Below are 18,420 nucleotides of genomic sequence, written 5' to 3'. Positions count from 1 at the left end.
GCAACATACAGTACCAGTAAACCAAGAAGACATAAAAGAAAGAAAGAAAGAAAAAGTTACACAAGAACCCACCCACCCACCTGCCCTACTCTTCCACCTACCAACCCCATCCGTCCATCCCATTCCACCTGCCCATTCACCCTCCCACCTTCCCCATCCCATCCAGCCTAAAAACCCCAACAATGCACACCACACACTACCCACTCACCCCACCTGTTCACCCACCAACCCATCCTGTCCATCTATTCACCAACTAACACACCAAGCCACTCAACTTTATCAGCACAATGAACTGAAAGTTGCAATGAGAGAGAGAGAGAATGTACAGCTGCTTCTCTAGTATAGATGAAGTTGAAATTTAACACTCTACAATGTAAGACAGTAATCACAAATTTTGCCACACTTGTGATGAAAGCCTGTCATTTTTATTTTATTTTTCAGGAGTAGGTATACATCAGAATATCACTGACATTGTTATAAGCCATTTATATTCACCAATGCCTGCACCCACTGATATTTTTTTTTTTACAAATGGCTGGAAACTAACACCAACACACTTACAAATGATGAACTGCCAAGTGAATGCATCCCTTAGTGAATCTGGCCCATTGTGCAGGAAAAGGAAAATGGAAACCCTTAAATAGACATTGAAAATAATTTAAAAACTGTACAAAATGATGTGAATGAAGTGGTTGAACAGTGAATCTGACCCAAGATATCATGGGACAAATTCATCATGTGATGAAATAACCCAATACCATACTATCACTATGGACAAGTCATTTGCAAAATTAGCAAAAATATGCACTAATATGCTAAAGAAAATAGTTATAAGAAATATTCAATTAAAAAAAAAAAAAAGTTAATTCTATTAAACAGTGCAGAGATCATGATATTAATAAAAGAAACTGGCCATGTGAACAGTGGTGAGACTGCTGGTTTTAGTATTCACTGTTGGAATGAAAGTATCAGTGAGTTTGCTAGATTCAACATTCACTGCTGCCAGCACTCATTCATTCATGATTATCAAGATAATGCTTTCTTACTGCTGTCTGATATTTTATATGCTTCTTTTTTCTGCTTCTGAGTTTTTACTGTGCTTTAGGGAGCATTCATATGCTCTGGTAAACTTTCATAGAGTCCTTTCACTGCCTTTTCATCAACACCCAAATAATTTCTCTCTACAAGCATACAATCAATTTCAATGTTCTCTCCAGTCTCTCTGTACCATGTATATTTGTGCCTTTTTGTGCTAAAAATATGAACCCTATCCTGACATGTCCTTCAGCTGTCATCCATAATCATTCTCCCCTGGTACTCAGTAACAAGCCATTATAAATAAATTATTCAAAGGACCAGTGCAAATGCTTCCACTCATTTCATCTATCACAAGCATTATATAATTCCTGGGCATCTGTCCTATCATTCCATCCAACTGGCCTAAAATTCTGTCTTTTTCTTCTTTACTCTCATCATTACATGGGATATATGCAACAATCATTGCAACTTTCACCACCTCAAACTGGAATTTGACATACATACACCTTGAAGCGACACACTTATAATCTTTCATTCCTCTCCATAACACATCAACAAAGCAACTACTGTACTTCCTTACACTGTCTGTCGGTACCCAAACACCACCATTTACACACTACCCACCCTCCCATTCCTCACCTGCACAACTTTTGATCTTTTGATGCAGCATTACTTACAAATTGATAATCATGTTATTTTTATGTTTTGACAGCTAATGCATTCTTTTAACCCGTTAACTGCACATGGCGTTTTTTTGGAGGTGTCTGTGGTGCGCAGACATAGGGGTAAAAATGAAATTTCCCAAAGGCCAAATTTTGTCTTAGGAATTGAGAGAACACATGCCAAAGGATAGTAACGAAATATTAGCTCAATATTTACCTTGGTAAAGCCATGGATGAACATCGAAGTGTCTGATTCCCTATTGGAATGTATGGTTTTCGTTTTCGGTTTTGATTTCGGTTTTGAAGGCTCAAACATGCTTGCATGGGTTGGCCTTGATCACCATGGCACTATATTCGAAATACACCTGCGCAGCCAGGGCTGTACTGAGCAGTCGCACTCAGAACGGCCCAAGCTGTATACAGCAGTTAATGGGTTAAAGATGTGTGGTTTTAAGAGAAAAAAAAAAAAATCAGCCATTAGTTATTATTATAAGCATTTGTGAATTACAGTGGAGTCGCCTAATCCGCGGCAATTAGAGACTGGTACCTACCCGTGGATTACGAAATCCGCGGTTTACAAAGTTAAGTACCAATAAGAAAAAAGGATATTTAGTCTGGACCCTCGTGGAACCCCCAACAGCACCCTACCTACTCGTACACATAACTAGCCAACAGCAAACACAATCTTAGAAATATTCAATGCATGTATTTAACTGAGGGAAGCCTTCTTCTTGGACCCCAGCTGGGTCGAACGTTGCCTTTGGGGGCTGGGGTTGTCCATAACAGAGTCCAGGGAGATGTAACCTTGAGGGGGGGGGGGGAAGCCAGGTAGCACACAGAATTCACGGGGGAAACACACATAGTTGGTGGTTGGCGGGACAGGAGGTAAACAAAACATGGCAGCTGTAGTGTGCACACTTGCCACCAGGGCTGGGCTGTGATTGCCTGCTGGGTCTAGGTTGTCTGTGACTGACTAGCAGCTGCGGAATACATCAAGGGTGCCCGGATAGTATAAATCTCCTCGGAAATGAGCCACTTGGGAACCTAGGAACCGTGTTTTTTTTTTTTTTTTTAATAGGGACTGGCTGGGCAAAGTACCGTGGATTACAAATCCATGGCTTACAGATACGCGAATTAGACGACTCCACTGTATAATCACAGTGTACCCTGCAATCCTGAACACATTCACCTTTTCCACTCTCTTCCAATCATTCACATCCCTTACATTCCAACAGGCCAAACAAAAACCTGCCTATTCTGGTGAAGGACCCAGATCCAAGACACTCAGTAACACTGCCATAGATTAGGACCAGAAAGTGGAGGAACACTAATCCCTGCCACACTTTCCCAGCAGGCCCATAGGGAATAATGGGTGGTCAACATTCTTTCTTCCCTACCCAAGAGATGGGTTATATGTAACCACTCAGTGTAGTAAATGACTTGCAGGGATTAAGAAACCATTTGATTTGTCATTCAGTGTGGCATCCCTTTCAGCAGCACTACATCAAGTGAGTGGATAGGTACCTCCACCCATCCTTATATTCACAGCTGCAATATAACTAAATCCAATTTCTGGTACCCATATCTAGTCATTTGGAACTTAACTGACCTGGGCATTGGTCCTGAGGGTGACTTGCAGGAGTATTGGAAGGACATTAGATATAAGATGCTCATGCTGGTCTAGCTGCCGAGTCCACCATTTCTCACACAGCTGTACCACACTGCTTTGTACTACACCTTCGACAGCATTCACCATTCCATGAAGTACCTCTGGTAATTGTAAAAAATACACATGGCAATTACTGATACTACACTAAAAAAAATTATTATAGCACAACTAAGTAGCAGCCGTGGCTCCGTTGGTTAAAGCGCTCCACTCTGACCGAAGGGTCGGAGGATCGAATCCACCCAAGAGTCATTGGTAGACATCAGGAAGGGCATCCGGTCATAAAATACTACACGCCCCACACCAACGTTCTCTACCCAGGGGCAACGCCTTAGCCCATATCCAAAAAAGGGGGACTTGGCGTTAAAAAAAAAAAAAAAAAAAAAAAAAAAAAAAAAAACTAACAGAACAGGCCAAAGAAAAAAAAAAACTCTAGCTATTGTATGAAGTTAACATCATTGGACCAGTGTTTCACTCTCCCAGTAGGATAAGATGGATGCAGAGATATAAAAATTAAAATATAAAAGCAGGAGTTGATATGAATACAAAGCCCTACAAAAAATGTCATATATGGTAACAATTCTCTGGCTATTCGAGCCTTTAGTATTTTTCTAAATTCCCAGGTTCATCTCACAAAATCAGTACCATCCACTCAGTTTGAACTTAACTGATGTATAATTTCTGCGATACCTGTTGGGTTGAGTCAATCCACTAAACATCTTGTTCAATACAGTGAACAACCCTTAATTATATATGGCTCTTAACCCCTAAATTATGTAACATCATCCCCAGTGCTCACCCCTAGACACATGCATTGGTTGAATTTTTAAGTTATGTTATATCGATGTTTTCTTTTCTAATATAAAAATGATGCCATTTTTCACTCAAGAAATACTCATATTGGCACTGGTCATATTACAACTGATCTAACATACTATAATCCTGTGTGTGTGTGTGTGTGTGTGTGTGTGTGTGTGTGTGTGTGTGTGTGTGTGTGTGTGTGTGTGTGTGCGTGTGTGTGTGTGTGTCAAAACAACTCATGGTTTAGTCTCCAAGATCACTTCTATACTGTATTGACATAGTGCTGCAGTAGTCTAAAGTTCTCCAAGCTAACTAAGCTCATCTCACATGAACCACAAGGTTGAGATCATCATTTTTTATTTGTTGCTTTGTCCCTGTAGATTTTTTTTTTTTTTTTTTTTTTTCCAGACGCCATGTATCTCAAACGGGGTGGCCAAGGGCTTAGAGTTAATTGTTTTGCAGGGAGGGGCACTAATCCTCCACCAACCCCACCTGACACGTACGGAGAACGTTATGCCAACAGCATCTGGTGTTCCTAGCCGGTCACCCATCCAAGTACTAACCAGACCCAACGTTGCTTAACAATAATAAAAAAAAAGTTTATTACTAAAGTTTCACACAAGAGCCATCAAAACTACAAATGAGGCGTTTAGTCAAATAACGACGAATATGCCCAATATGTCAAACTGAGATTTAGGTAGCAACACACTCGTCCACCATTTTTCTATCCAGTGGAAACATTTTCACAGGATGTTTATCTTTCCAACATGGTCAAAAGGCCTATACAACAAGGTGAATTTTTGTCCCAACACGCTGCAGGTTGGTACACTCATGATTAATAATCTCTGACCAGAGAGTTAGCCAAAATCGTGGCCAGGAGTAGGCTACACCATCAGACATGATCGACCATAATTCCAGAAAGGTTTAGTGCTTCAGTGAATGATTTTCTAAGCATTGCTGTAACACTTTTGCTTCACATATTATATTGCTTTTTCAAGTACAGTATGTCCCCATATTTAGACACATTTTACTTCGACGCCTTGTTTTTCGCGCAAGAAAAAAGTTTCCGAGTTGTCTCACAATTAGCAAATTTCCCCACAATTCGATGCTCCCAGCCTGCAGCCGACGATGCATACCATTGCTTATTTGTTGGCAGCCATCTTGCGACCACCCTGTCCACCATAACCGACATGGCAACCACCTTCGATGCATACACCAGGACTATGCCTGAGGCTACCAACATCCTATCAACCTTGAGTGATCTGAAGTCTAGAGTGATGGCCATCTACAACAGAAACATAAAGGTGCAGAGACAAGCCCGGATCACACGATATTTTCATGAGACAGAATGTGGCAGCTATTCTGCAAGACTTGGACATGCCAGCAGGGGTGGATGAAGGAGGAGAAGTGGACAGAGAGGAAGTGGAGGTGCTGGAACCCGAGTTCAACTTGAAGGGTTTACGCATAGGTGATGAGGCTTCCCCAGAGAGGCCCATGTCACCTAGTAACTAGCCCATCTACCCTCAACACACCTTCACCTGCCACTCAAGCCAGTCTTCACTTTATTTCTGGTAAGGATTTTTAGTGCTGCAGCTCCTTATAACAGCTTTAATGTCTTTTCAGATACATGTTTAATGTGTTATGCTGTTTCAGCACTAGTAAACACTCATCATTTAATTTTGGGTAGGGCCTGTTTGGTGTTATAGTACTTTATGATAGGGTAGGTACATGTCCCACCAGAACGCTCCTCTATTTTTCCCATTGATCCTTAACTTCACAATTCAACGTGTCGCATTTCGCTCGGTTTTGGCGAAACATCCAAGCAGCAAAAAACAAGGATTTACAGTAATATATATATATATATATATATATCTATTGCCAGACACCATAATCCCATAAGGGGTGGCCATTTGACTTCAGTTATTTGTTTTACGGGGAGGGGCACTAACCCTCCACCAACCCACTTGTTGACACGTAGGGAGAACGAATGGTTTGGTTATACGGTTACCACCCAGCACTGTAAATGGTTTCTTGGCTACTTTCCAAAATCCTTGTCTATCCACTCTGTCATATGCTTTCTCCAAATCCATGAAAGCCGCATACAACTTCTTTCCCTTCTCTAGAAACTTTTCCACTAAAGATCTAAGAATAAATATCCGATCTACACAACCTCTTCCCTTCCTAAAGCCTCCCTGTTCTTCTCCAACTAATTCCTCTGTTCTTTCCATAACTCTGTCAGTAAGTATCATACTCTACATCTACACAACCTCTTCCCTTCCTAAAGCCTCCCAGTTCTTCTCCAACTAATTCCTCTGTTCTTTCCATAACTCTGTCAATAAGTATCCTACCATACACTTTTCCTGATATACTACGAAGACAAATGCCCCTGTGATTAACACACACTTCTTTTTCCCCTTTTCCTTTGTACAAAGGAATAATTATACCTGACTTCCAATCCTCCGGGACTCTACCTTCCTCCCAGGCCAATCTGCACATCTTCCACATTCATTCTACTACTCTCACTCCCCCATGCTTCAGCATTTCACCACACACTCCAACAATTCCTAGGGCTTTCCCGAATTTGACTTTCTTCATTGCTTCCACAACTTCTATCCTACTGATTTCTTCCTGTCTTCTCACCTCCCTCCTTCTCCCAGCCATTCCCCAGCCAATTATGCTCGCATTACTTCCATCCTCTATGTTCAACAATTCCTTAAAGTGTTCTCTCCATCTGCTCACTTTTTCTCCCTTCCCCACTAGTCATCTACCATTTTTATCTTTCACTCCCCTCCTGACTTCACTGCCACCCTGTCTTACTCTCTTCACCTCCTTCCAAAACATTTTCTTACAGTCCTTCCACTTTACACTCAAATTCCTTCCAAATTCCTCATCCACTCTCTTCTTACTCTCTCTTACTAATCTTTTCACCTCTCTCTTCCTTTCTACATATAACTCTCTCTTCCGCCTCTCAACTTCTTCCACGCCCCTATTTCTCATCCATTCAGTGTTTGCTTTCTTCTTTTGTGTCACAGCCTGTATCACCACCTCATTCCATCACGCTGTTCCTTGAACTCACCTCCGTCTTCTCTTCACCCCACACACCACCTCAGAAACAAGGGCACTAAATTTGCTTATGAATTCATCCGCAGAGATTGTGTCAGCAGACTTCTGTTCCCCCCGAGATATCCAGCTGCCTTTTTCCATGACGAATTTTGAAGCGACTTAACTAACCGCTTGAAAAGACACTCTTTTCTTCTATGTTTATTTTTTCATCAAATTCTCTTGCTTTTTCAATCAACAGAGGACCTGAAAAGCACACGCCCTCAGACCTCATTGTCTGAAACCACTCATATGCAGGACGATCTAGGTCCTCTAACTTTGCTGTGCACATTGTTCGTCACTTTTCAATGCCATCAGATGTTTAAGTTTTCAAGAAAAATTCTTTAAGTTTCTGCGACTGTGCTTTGATATTGTAAATGGTGGATGAACCGATGTTGTACTCTTTCATCAACACACTGCGTCTCACCCCTTTTTCAATTTTTTTACATATCTCTTGTTTCTGTTTTAGAGTTAACACCACCTTTTTTCTCTTGTTAGAATCATCCTTAGGCATATATATATATATATATATATATATATATATATATATATATATATATATATATACATACAGTACCCTCGTGTCCAGCACGCATTAGTCCAGCACGATTCGTGTCCAGCACGGTGAGCAATTAATTAGTATTATTTAATACGATTTAATTACTGCAACACGAGTGTGTTAGCATAACATGCACAGAGCTCCAAGAAGTGGGCCAAATCCGCAGAGTTCACTCTAGGACGATCACCCCCGGTCCAACACGGCCATACTGGACAATCCCATGATTATGATAGCCAATGAAAAACTTCTAATCAAGTAGCCTTCCCCACCCGCTATCGTGACGTGATCGTGATGCCGCCCAATTAAAAACGCTTCTGCTGTCACGTGATGTTTTGTTTACATTTCTCCCGCCACAGAGCCACTCAGTTGCATAATTGCATTGGAAGGTGCTTTTTTCTTGCTGCATTTTCTGCCCCTGTTACTGCATTTTGCCCTGCTCACGATGCCTAGGAAGCCTTCTGAGAACCCCAAGAAGCGTCGGCACCTCCCTCAGACCACCAAGCTAGAAAGCATCGAGAGGAAGAAGAAAGGGGAGAGGAAAGTTGACATTGTCAAGGCCTACGACATGAATGAAGCCAACGTGAGCACCATAATAAAAAACTTAAGACAAGATCCTGGCAGCCGAAGGCTATCACACGGCACTTCATACCGGGTTTGCCGAGGATACGATGGTAAATCGGAACGGTAACGTGGTAAAATTGTCGACGATACCACGGGCATTTGGAATTCATCTGGATGGATTCCTGCCGAGCATACGATGGGGAAAACAGTGTGACCAAAACCCAGGCGACTCGATAGAGAATGTATCATACTACAGCATTAAACATTTAGCCTGACACTGAATACATATTAATATTTTAGAATAAATATCAATCGCTTTGAAACCCTTCTCATCGGCGTGCGTACCAGTTTATAAACAAAGTTGCTTCTCCTTATTCTCTACCGAGTCAGCGACAGCGATCACTTTCCACAGGCAGGAGACGGGGCTCTGGCAACAGTGTGAGAAGCATGCACTTTGCCGAGGATTACAGGGCTAGGACAGGCAGAAGCAGGACCTTCCATGGCTGTGGACGATGGCAGTGATTCTGAGTGTGATTTCGAAGGATTTATGAGGGAGGTTTGATTTCGAAGGATTTATGAGGGAGGTTTGATTTCGAAGGATTTATGAGGGAGGTTGAGGAGGAGCAACAGCCATTACCCGCTAGTGACGCCAGCAGCCATCCTCCGGGGACCCAGTAGGACTAACTACAGCCTTGGATACCACCTTCCATTCCCAGCAAGCCCACCAACACTATCCTAAAAGGTTAGTTATCATTCATAGCACAGTACCATTTATTATAATTACAATAGTACCAATATATGTATAGGTATATGGTAGGTATTTAGGGTGACTTTTCCGAGGGTTGCTGACATAATTCATTTTTCCCCATAAGCTCTACTGTTAGTCCAACACGTTTTTGGTCCAACACGTGACCCATGCATGACAATATTACCGTGCTGGACGCGAGGGTACTGTGTATATATATATATATATATATATATATATATATATATATATATATAATGCAGTTTAAGACAAAGACATGAAAAGATGGTCATAGCTGTTATTATTAGTGTATTATGAGTGCATGATGCTATTTGACATTCATAATTTTTTTTTTTAAATTAATCTGTTATTTCGCTGACCTATTTCTTGCGGCGAACCTTTGACCAAGCTGTTGATATGATAGAGGAGAAATATTCAAGACTACTACTGCAGCCTATCCATTATAATACTGATATCTTTGACAAAAATGTACCATGACTTGCCACTTTGATTATTATTTATTTTTATTTTTTTATTTTTTTTTTTTTTTAAGAGGCCCTGTTACCATCCACTGGGAATGGTTGCACTATTCCTACACGACGTCCTAGCTGCATGCCATCTTTGGTCAAAATGTGTGCCACTCAATGCCATTAATTCATAAATTATTATTTTATATGATGCCAATACCCACATATAGTGGCACATGCCTATTTACTTGATGGAAATTGCCTAATTGCAGATTGACTGAAGAAATGTCAGTCCTTGTCAATAAAGACAGATTACTATAATGTAGAAAAGAAACCATAATAATATCGTAATATCAGAGATATGAGGAGCAGAACGCTTCCGATACCTGGTTACAGTTCTTTGCCCCGCCCAGTAGTGTAGAGGCTGTGTTCAAATGCAGAGCTCGCATGTGGTCATAACACTGCTCACCATGCGCCTCTGGTCAGAGATAAGTAATCACAAGTGTACATGTGGCCTGTGCCTCTCCTGAGGAAAGTTGTAGAGGAAGAAGATGAACATGCCAGCAAGCACTCCTCCAAGTTGCCAGTAAGATGTGGGTCTCATGATGAAGACACACTCACAGCCAATCAGCGGCCGTGTTATGTGGATGTGTCGGCTGGTATATGTGGCTAGATCCGCCCTTCCAAGTTCTGTTTACATTGTTAAGCCACACAGACGTGCTTTTGGTTTATTACATAATTTTCACCTCAAATTTATAATGATTTATATTGCACCATGAGTGACTTACATAGTAATGACAACCAAGAGGGCACTGAGCATAGACGGAAGTGAAAACATGATCCATCTTCTTGGAAACATGCGGTTGCCAAGCAAAAACAAAATGCTGGGGAAGCATACGTAAGTTACAGCACAAAAAAGGAAGTGCCAGCAAAGAAAATAAGTCCTCCTTTTAAGTGTGGCTGCTTCAATAACTTGGGCAATGAGAAAGTAAATTATCTATTTACAGCTTTTTGGGGGAATGAGTGATTATAACTGACAGACCAGTTACACTGCCAATCACATGAAAAATGTTGCTATGAAACAGCCTTGTGTCAAGGGCCATAAATCACACAAATCACATACAATTAGTTAGCGTGGAGTATGCCAATGTGACTTATGATGTTTGTCGATCATCATTCCTCAGCATTCACAGTTTAGGTGAATGCAGAGTTCGTTCTGTACTTGAAAAAGTGACTGTAGCTGAATCAGTGGAAACTGACCAGTGAGGCACTGGTTCTAACGTGAAACAAGTTAGTGATGAACGAAAGGCACTAGATCGACAATCTACTAGACTACTGTTAATCCTCACACCCCCTACAGCACTTTAATACATGCAGCACTAGTGTACATGGGTTAGTGATTGTCCTTCTTTTCATTTTTGTGGTTATTTTCAAATTAATTTTTTTGTTTTTATATATACTGTATATACATATAAAGGTACTATGGTATGGGGTTAATAACTGAACAGAATTATAACCTGATATATCACATACTGTATTTTGTACTTTATTCTTACCGTTATTTACCTTAAAGTATTTTACCAGCTCTAATTTTTGAGACGTCCTTTACTGAAATCGGGTTACTGGTTAATGATTTACAATGAAACAAATTTTTAACACTGTTTATCTCAAAACATTGATCTGGCACATTCGTCGTTATCTGACTAAATGCCTCAATTGTAGGATAAATTATTGCATGGATGCAGTGATTACAGAAAGGTATAGCAAGCAGGTGAATGTCTATACATATATATATATGATGGTAATGACAAAGAATTCCAGCTTTCCAAAAATTCACATTTCCAAAACCCCCTTGATTCCCAACATTTCAGATTTGAGGAACTGCACTGTATAAAAGAGAACAAGTAACTGTCTCTACATCGATAAGCAGCAACAAAGATGGAAACAACTGCAACCAAGGGCAAAGCATAGGTATTCACATCGATAAAATTAGAATACAATAATTTGCAAAGTTTAACAAAAGACATCAATCATTCATTCACCCATATAAAGATTATACAATTGCATCAATAAATAAAAAGGTAACTGCATAAAGTACTGTATATGTGCAAAAATAAATAAAACAAAACAAAATAAATAAATAAGTAGAGTTACTGGTACTCACCAGCCATTTCCAGTAACATGTTCGGGATGTAGATATCTTCATCTTTAAATGAATTCAAATATATGCAGGCAAAATCCACTATGCCTACCAACAACTTCTCATCATACCCTCTCATATTCTGAAAAAAGACAAGCATGATTTTGTATTTGTGGAAGAAAAGTATTTACAAAAAAAAAAAAAAAAAAAAAAAAAAAAAAGGGGGGGGGGGTTGTGTGTGTGGATATTATAGAGGTGTAAAGCTTTTAGAACAGATAATGATGGTAATGGAAATTCTAGAAGGTATAATTAAAGAAAGAGTGAATATTGATGAGATGCGGTTTGGGTTTATGCCAGGCAGGGAGACCAATGATGCCATATTCATTGTTCGACAGCTTCAGGAAAATTATATAGGAAAGAAAAGGGAACTGTACTTTGTTTTTGTTGATCTGGAGAAGGCCTTTGGCAGAGTTCCTGGAAAGGTGGTGAACAGGGCAATGAGAAAGCTTGGGATCGAGGAGTGGCTGGTTAGGACCATTATGGCCATGTATGTGGGTGCTCGCACCCAGGTAAGAGTGAATGGATATTTGGGTGATGAGTTTTCCATGAATGTTGATGTGCATCAGGGGTCAGTCTTGAGTTCCTTGTTGTTTATCATGGTACCTGAAACCCTCTCACCTGACTTCAGAAATGGACTCCCATGGGAGATGTTGTGTGCTAATGATTTGGTGCTAATTGCAGAGAACGAAAGGGAGGCAGAGGAAAGATTTAGGAAGTGGAGAGATGGTACGGGGCACAAGGGCTTAAAAGTAAATGCAGATAAAACAAAAGTGATGATATATAGTATAGGGCTGGTGGCAGTTCTGTTAAAGAAGTGGGAGAGTGGCCATGTGCAATCTGCCACAAAAGTGTGGTAAGTAATTCCATCTTGTACAGTGTTTGTAATAAGTGGGTGAATAAGAGATGTAATGGTATAAGAGGTAGACTGCAAGATAATGCTGATTTTATGTGTACGGTGTGTTAGGGAAAGCATGTGCTTCTTCCAACCACTCCTCACCATAGCCACTGAGCTAGCTCCAGCCCCACCTCCAGCACATACAGTAACATGTCATCCAAATAACAAAACACTTCCACACACTCAAGAGACTCACCAGCAAGTTCAATCCTTTCATCTATCCATCCATCATCCAATCCTACATTGCCCCATGAGGAGCGTAGGAGCCCAGGGATAAGCAAGTTGGTCCTGACATATAAGATGAAAGTGACCAGTCTCACTCATCCTGAGTGGCATTATGTGAGCAATAACCCCAACCATCCCTTGATATAAACCTTCACTGACTCAATCTGAGTCAGGGTTATTGCTCACATAATGCCACTCAGGGATGTGTGAGGTTGGTCACTCTCACCTTAATGTCAGGACCATCTTGCCTACCCTCGGTCTCCTAAACTCTTCATGAGGCAACATAGGATTGGACGATGGATGGATGGATTGAAAGGACTGAACTTGCTGGTGAGTCTTGAGTGTATGTAAGAGTTTTGTTATATGGGAGACGTGTTATATGCTGGAAGTGGGGCTGGAGCTAGCTCTGTGGCTAGGGAGAGGAATGGTTGGGAGAAGTTCAGGGAGCTGTTGCCTCTCCTGACACTGAGAGGGCTCTCCCTACGTGCTAAGGGACCTTTGTATGCGGCATGTGTTAGGAGTGTAATGCTGCATAGTCATGAGACCTGGCCAGTAAAGGAGAAGGATATTCACAGGCTCAAACATGCAGAAATGACAACGATTAGGTGTATGTGCAGTGTGTCCCTGAGCGCAAGGCCTGTGGGGGCTAGGTTTACAATTGAGGAGTTGAGAGATAGGATGGGACTGGAATGTATTGGTGTTGTGATGAGGAGAGGTAGGTTGAGGTGGTTTGGGCATGTGGAGAGGATGGGGGATGATAATTGAATGCAGAAAGTAAGAAATGTTAATATCAAGGGTGTGGTTGCAAGGGGTACACCAAAGAAGACCTGGGATGAGGTCATTAAATGTTAACTCATGGTTAAGGGGCTGAACAGAGAGGCTGCAAGAGATCGAGCATCATGGAGAGACGCCATTACATGACCAAAGCCAACATATGCAAGCATGTTGGAGGCTTATTTTAAAAAAAAAAAAAAAAAAAAAAAAAAAAAAAAGCATCTTGGAGCCTTCAAAAAGGAAGAAAAGGAAGAAGAAGAAGCAACCCAACCTATTTCTGACCATGTAAAGCAGTCAATGTTGTGACTCCATGTTCATTTGGATGTCAGCCCATTGAAAACTGTCTACTTTAACAGGGTACTCCTGGAGATCATTTGGAGAGGTTATGATGAAAGAATGTTTGTGTTGTAACAGTGAGGTAAATTACTTAGGAGACTGTGCTGTGGTGTGGTGTGGAAGGCAAATTATTAGTGAGGATACAGTAAAATGTTTGTTAGCTGTATTTTGTGTTGGGACTGAGGCAGGGATGAGTGATGGCTACAGGTTAGGTGCATTCATGTTTCTCTGACACTGGTATTTTTGAGAGATGAATGCCAGATGGGGTCCATATAGGATACTATGTGGGTGGAAGTTTTGGATAGCTGCAGTGGCCAAATGTTTTTACAGTTTGGAGAGAGAGAGAGAGTGGCTTGGTTTCTGAGACATGATATCCAAAAACTGTACAGTAGTGTTTCACAAGCGTGGGTGAGTGGGCAAAATGGGGTCTGCAGTCTTAAAAACTGATAAAGTTCATCTTTGCTACAAGCCTAATATGTATGGAGAGATGAAAACTTAATGATGCCCATTTACTAAGATAATGTTCATATTCTGTGGTGTGCTGTGGGGACTGCATGAGGGAGGGGATGGAGACCTGAAACCATGACAAAAGACAAGCTTCATCTTCATCACTGTACTGTGCTTACAAAGTTGCAAATCTATGGGTGGCTGGGGAGAGGGAGACTGAGGACCTGGAACTTTGACAATCAATGAGCTTTGATTTTACCATGGCTTATTATAATGTAAATGCAAAACCTGAACAAGCAAAGGTTACTCTGTTTCTTTTTGTTGTTTTTTTATACAGGGAAGAAGGAATCAAAGGCCAGAAGCCTGCAATTATTGCTCCCTCCAAGAAAAAAACAAAATAAGATAACAGATGGCCAAAGTCAAGATCCATTCATTTCGAGATGCCTGGACACAGTGTTTGAAAAACTGGAGATCGTAGGCAGTAGGAAATATAGACAGAGGGAGACAGTTCCTGCATTGACCTATTGCATACATGAAGGACTGAGAGTAACAGTTAACTCTTGCATTAGCGAGTTGAAAAGAAAAGGGATGAGAGTTTGTTGCTAGACTGGTGCTATGCACCCACTGTACCGACGGAGGGATGCAAGCAGACAGTTCAGAAGAGCAGTGACCACCAAAGTAGTGATCGAAAAGATATAAGATGCAACAATGCAGGGAAGAGACAGAGTTTAAGGGAAGTTAGTCAGAGGAGGAGAGTTAATGAGACCAAATGCCTTTGACTCTAACTTGCTGAGAAGAGCTGTAATGTAGATGGGAAGCCTCCCAACACAAGAGAGCTCTAGTCAACACAGGGACAAATAAAACCTGTGCATAAAGTCAACAACTGAGCAGGGGTAAAGAAGCCACAGAGTCGGCTTAGCACACTTAATCTCTTGGAAACAGATTTTACAAGAGAGGTAAATGTTCTTTCCAAGATAAATCCCAAGATAATGATGCCTCAAGAATGTTAAAAATTGATGCAGGATTGAGCTGGGTATTGTTAAAAACTAGAGAGTACTCCGGTGGAAGATTTTGTTGGGTTGAAAGATGTAAGAACTTTTTGATAAATTAAAAACAATTATTTTTATCCCCATCAGAGATATGAGCCATATCAGACAATCGGTAAGCCATAGCCTCATCCCTTGTTTGCTGAAGTACCTGCTGAGATGGACAATGCGGAAACTGAATGGAAAGGTGAAGGGTGGAGTCATCAGCGTATGAGCAAATGGGGTTAGATGTACAGCTTAGAAGGTCGTTGACGAATAAAGAGACGAGAGTTGGTGACAGGAAAGAGCGCTGAGGAACACCACTATTGATATCTCCAGGAAAACAACACTAGCTGTCTACAACAGCAGCTATAAAACGATGAGGAAGGAAACTAGAGATGAAGGCACAAACAGGACAGAAACCAAAACAGGACAATTAAGAAATAAAAAGTTTATGTCGGACTTGATCAATAGCCTTTGCGATGTCAAGTGCAATAGCAAAGCTATTGTTAAAGTCCCAAAAGGAGGATGACCAGGAGTCTGAAAGGTAGGTGAGAAGATTGCCAGTGGAGCATCCCTGGCAGAACCCATGCTGACGATCAACTATAGTCCTTCCAAAATATCCAGATCATTTAGGCATTGTCCCTCACAGGAGTTCCCCTACGTGCGACGTTGCCACAGTTTCTACTGGGCCAATTATCGGATTAGAGACAAGGGTTAACCCTCACTCCCAGCTCACTACCTCTCTCTCTCTCTCTCTCTGCATATAAAATCTGCATTTTATGGAGATTTATTTCTATAAAAAGTCTATACGGTTTTATGAATTATTAGAATTTGAGGAAAAGCCTCCTGACTTTGTCTGTCTATCTGTCTTTCTCTCTCTCTGCATATAAAATCTACAGTTTATGGAGATTTATTTCTATAAAAAGTCTATACGGTTTTATGAATTACAGTAATCCCTCCACTATCCGACGTAATAGAGCCAAAGGCATGTCCGGAAAGTGGTCCTGTCCGGATAGTGGGCACCAGCCTCCTGGACTTGTACTTATGGACCCTAACTCAGAAAAACACCTATACAATTCCCTCTGGACAAGAATAGCACCTATTTAAGATCCAAATCACACCAATAAGGACATAAAAGACTGAAATAAATGCAAAAGAACCATAAAATTAGGTTTCAGAGGTGAGTTTATACAATATTAAACATTCTGGGTACTTACAACAAGTCCCTGGCTCCTGGACTGGTATTTATGGACCCTAACTCAGAGAAATACCTCCCTACTGCACATGCATAGCACCTAATACCCTATTCACACCAATAAGGGACATAAAAGAGTGAAATGAGGTGTTAGAGGTAAGTACAGTATGGAAAATACAGTACAGTACAATATGAAACATTCTGGGTACTTACAGCAAGTCCCTGGCCATCTCGATGAATAACCGCCTCCTCTCACACTCTGACAGTAAGAAGGATTTCCTGAAGCACTTGCAGTACACTGTTCATGAAGTCTTGCACAGAACTTAGTCATTTGCATTCAGAATTCCATTCTCTTAACACTGCGCACTCTTGTCTTACTTGCGCTCCATTGTACCTTAATGAAATAAGTGTTGCACTCTTCACTTTAAGTCTTTCCACTCTTGAAACCATTTTCTAAACAACACACACTCAAATTAAATTACGTTACATTTACAGTCCATTAAATCTTTGTCTTTTCACTCAGAACTCAAATTCCTTAACACTATGCACTGTTTTTTCACTGCACAACACTGTAAATTCCCGTGTGGTCTAGTGGAGAAGTTCTTGACGTCTAATCACTGTCAGAGTCTGAGGGTAGCACATGCAGGTGACCTAGGGGTGCGTCGCTGGGTCGTGCTGATGGCGTACCCACTGCAGACGACTCTGAAGATAGGAGCAAACTTACATCGAGCAGTGACTCCACCGTGGCTGATGTGCTGGGCTGTGGCTCAGAGCATGAGGGCCTGTCTTGGGGAGGCAACGGAGTGGAGCCAGGGCTGGGCACAGAGGGGGTCATGGGCCTGAAAAAGCTGTCAGTGGTTGATGGACACAAGGAACAACGATTTTGACGATTAATGATGCGCTGCCTGAAAGCACGCACTTCCTCCACAAGTCCCAAGGGCCCCATCTCCCTGTCGCAGTCCGGATGCTCCAGGTAGTCCAGAACGAACTCTAGGTGTTCCCGGAGTGTGCTCAGCTTGGAGATGGCTGGAGTAGCGTCATGCTGAGAGGAATCCGCATCATCGTCGCCGTCCTCATCGGAATCTTCAAGCTGGGTACTGACACCTGCAACTGAAGATGCGATCTCGATATCAGACAGGGTCTGATACCCAGGATCGCCCTCATCATCCAACCACTCACGCACTTCGTCCACATCAACATCGTCCCCATGCACACATAGACATGCATAGAAGTCCTCCATGTCGAAACCTAGGAAATCGTGCTCCACATCCGTTCCGAGAAGCAGACGAGACCAACTATTTTCTAGAGTCTTGACAGGGACTTCTTTCCATGTACTGGCCCAGTTGTAAATGGCAGACTTGATGTTGTAGCGGCGAAGGTTATCCAAAGTCCGCTGGCCTCGCGTGTCCCGTCCCTCACTGTACAGGCGCTTTGTTGCCACGATCACTCCTTGGTCCATTGGTTGGATGAGAGCAGTAGTATTAGGTGGCAGAAACATGCACCTAATGCGCCCATTCGAGCCACCAGGTCCTTGCCGCACGGGTGGCCAAGTGCATTGTCAAGGAGAAGGAGGGCCTTTACCTGGTCGCGTGGGATTCCCAGTTTCTCCGTCTGGTAATGTATGACCTTGACGAAATGGCGGTGGAACCAGTCTTTGAAGAGTGGCCTGTGAACCATGCCTTCAACGAATGGTACCAAATGACAGGAAGGACATCCATCACC

General features: G+C 41.7%; 1 protein-coding gene across 1 annotated transcript in view; it reads right to left on the bottom strand.

Annotated features, from left to right (window-relative positions):
- LOC145412106 (condensin-2 complex subunit G2-like) overlaps positions 1-18,420 on the bottom strand; it is a 346,602-nt gene that overhangs the window by 304,545 nt on the left and 23,637 nt on the right. The window contains exons 3-4 of the mRNA XM_080282023.1: positions 11,763-11,880; positions 3,310-3,470 (exon numbers count right to left, since the gene is read on the bottom strand). Coding sequence (XP_080138149.1) covers positions 3,310-3,470; positions 11,763-11,880 — 279 coding nt within the window. The remainder of the gene's footprint in view (positions 1-3,309; positions 3,471-11,762; positions 11,881-18,420) is intronic.

The sequence above is a fragment of the Coenobita brevimanus genome, chromosome 92 (genome assembly GCF_032717465.1).
Source record: "Coenobita brevimanus isolate Jiangsu-jjx chromosome 92, ASM3271746v2, whole genome shotgun sequence".
NCBI classification, from domain to species: domain Eukaryota; kingdom Metazoa; phylum Arthropoda; class Malacostraca; order Decapoda; family Coenobitidae; genus Coenobita; species Coenobita brevimanus.
Note: the sequence above shows the minus strand (reverse complement) of the source record. Positions and strands in the feature narration are given on the sequence as shown.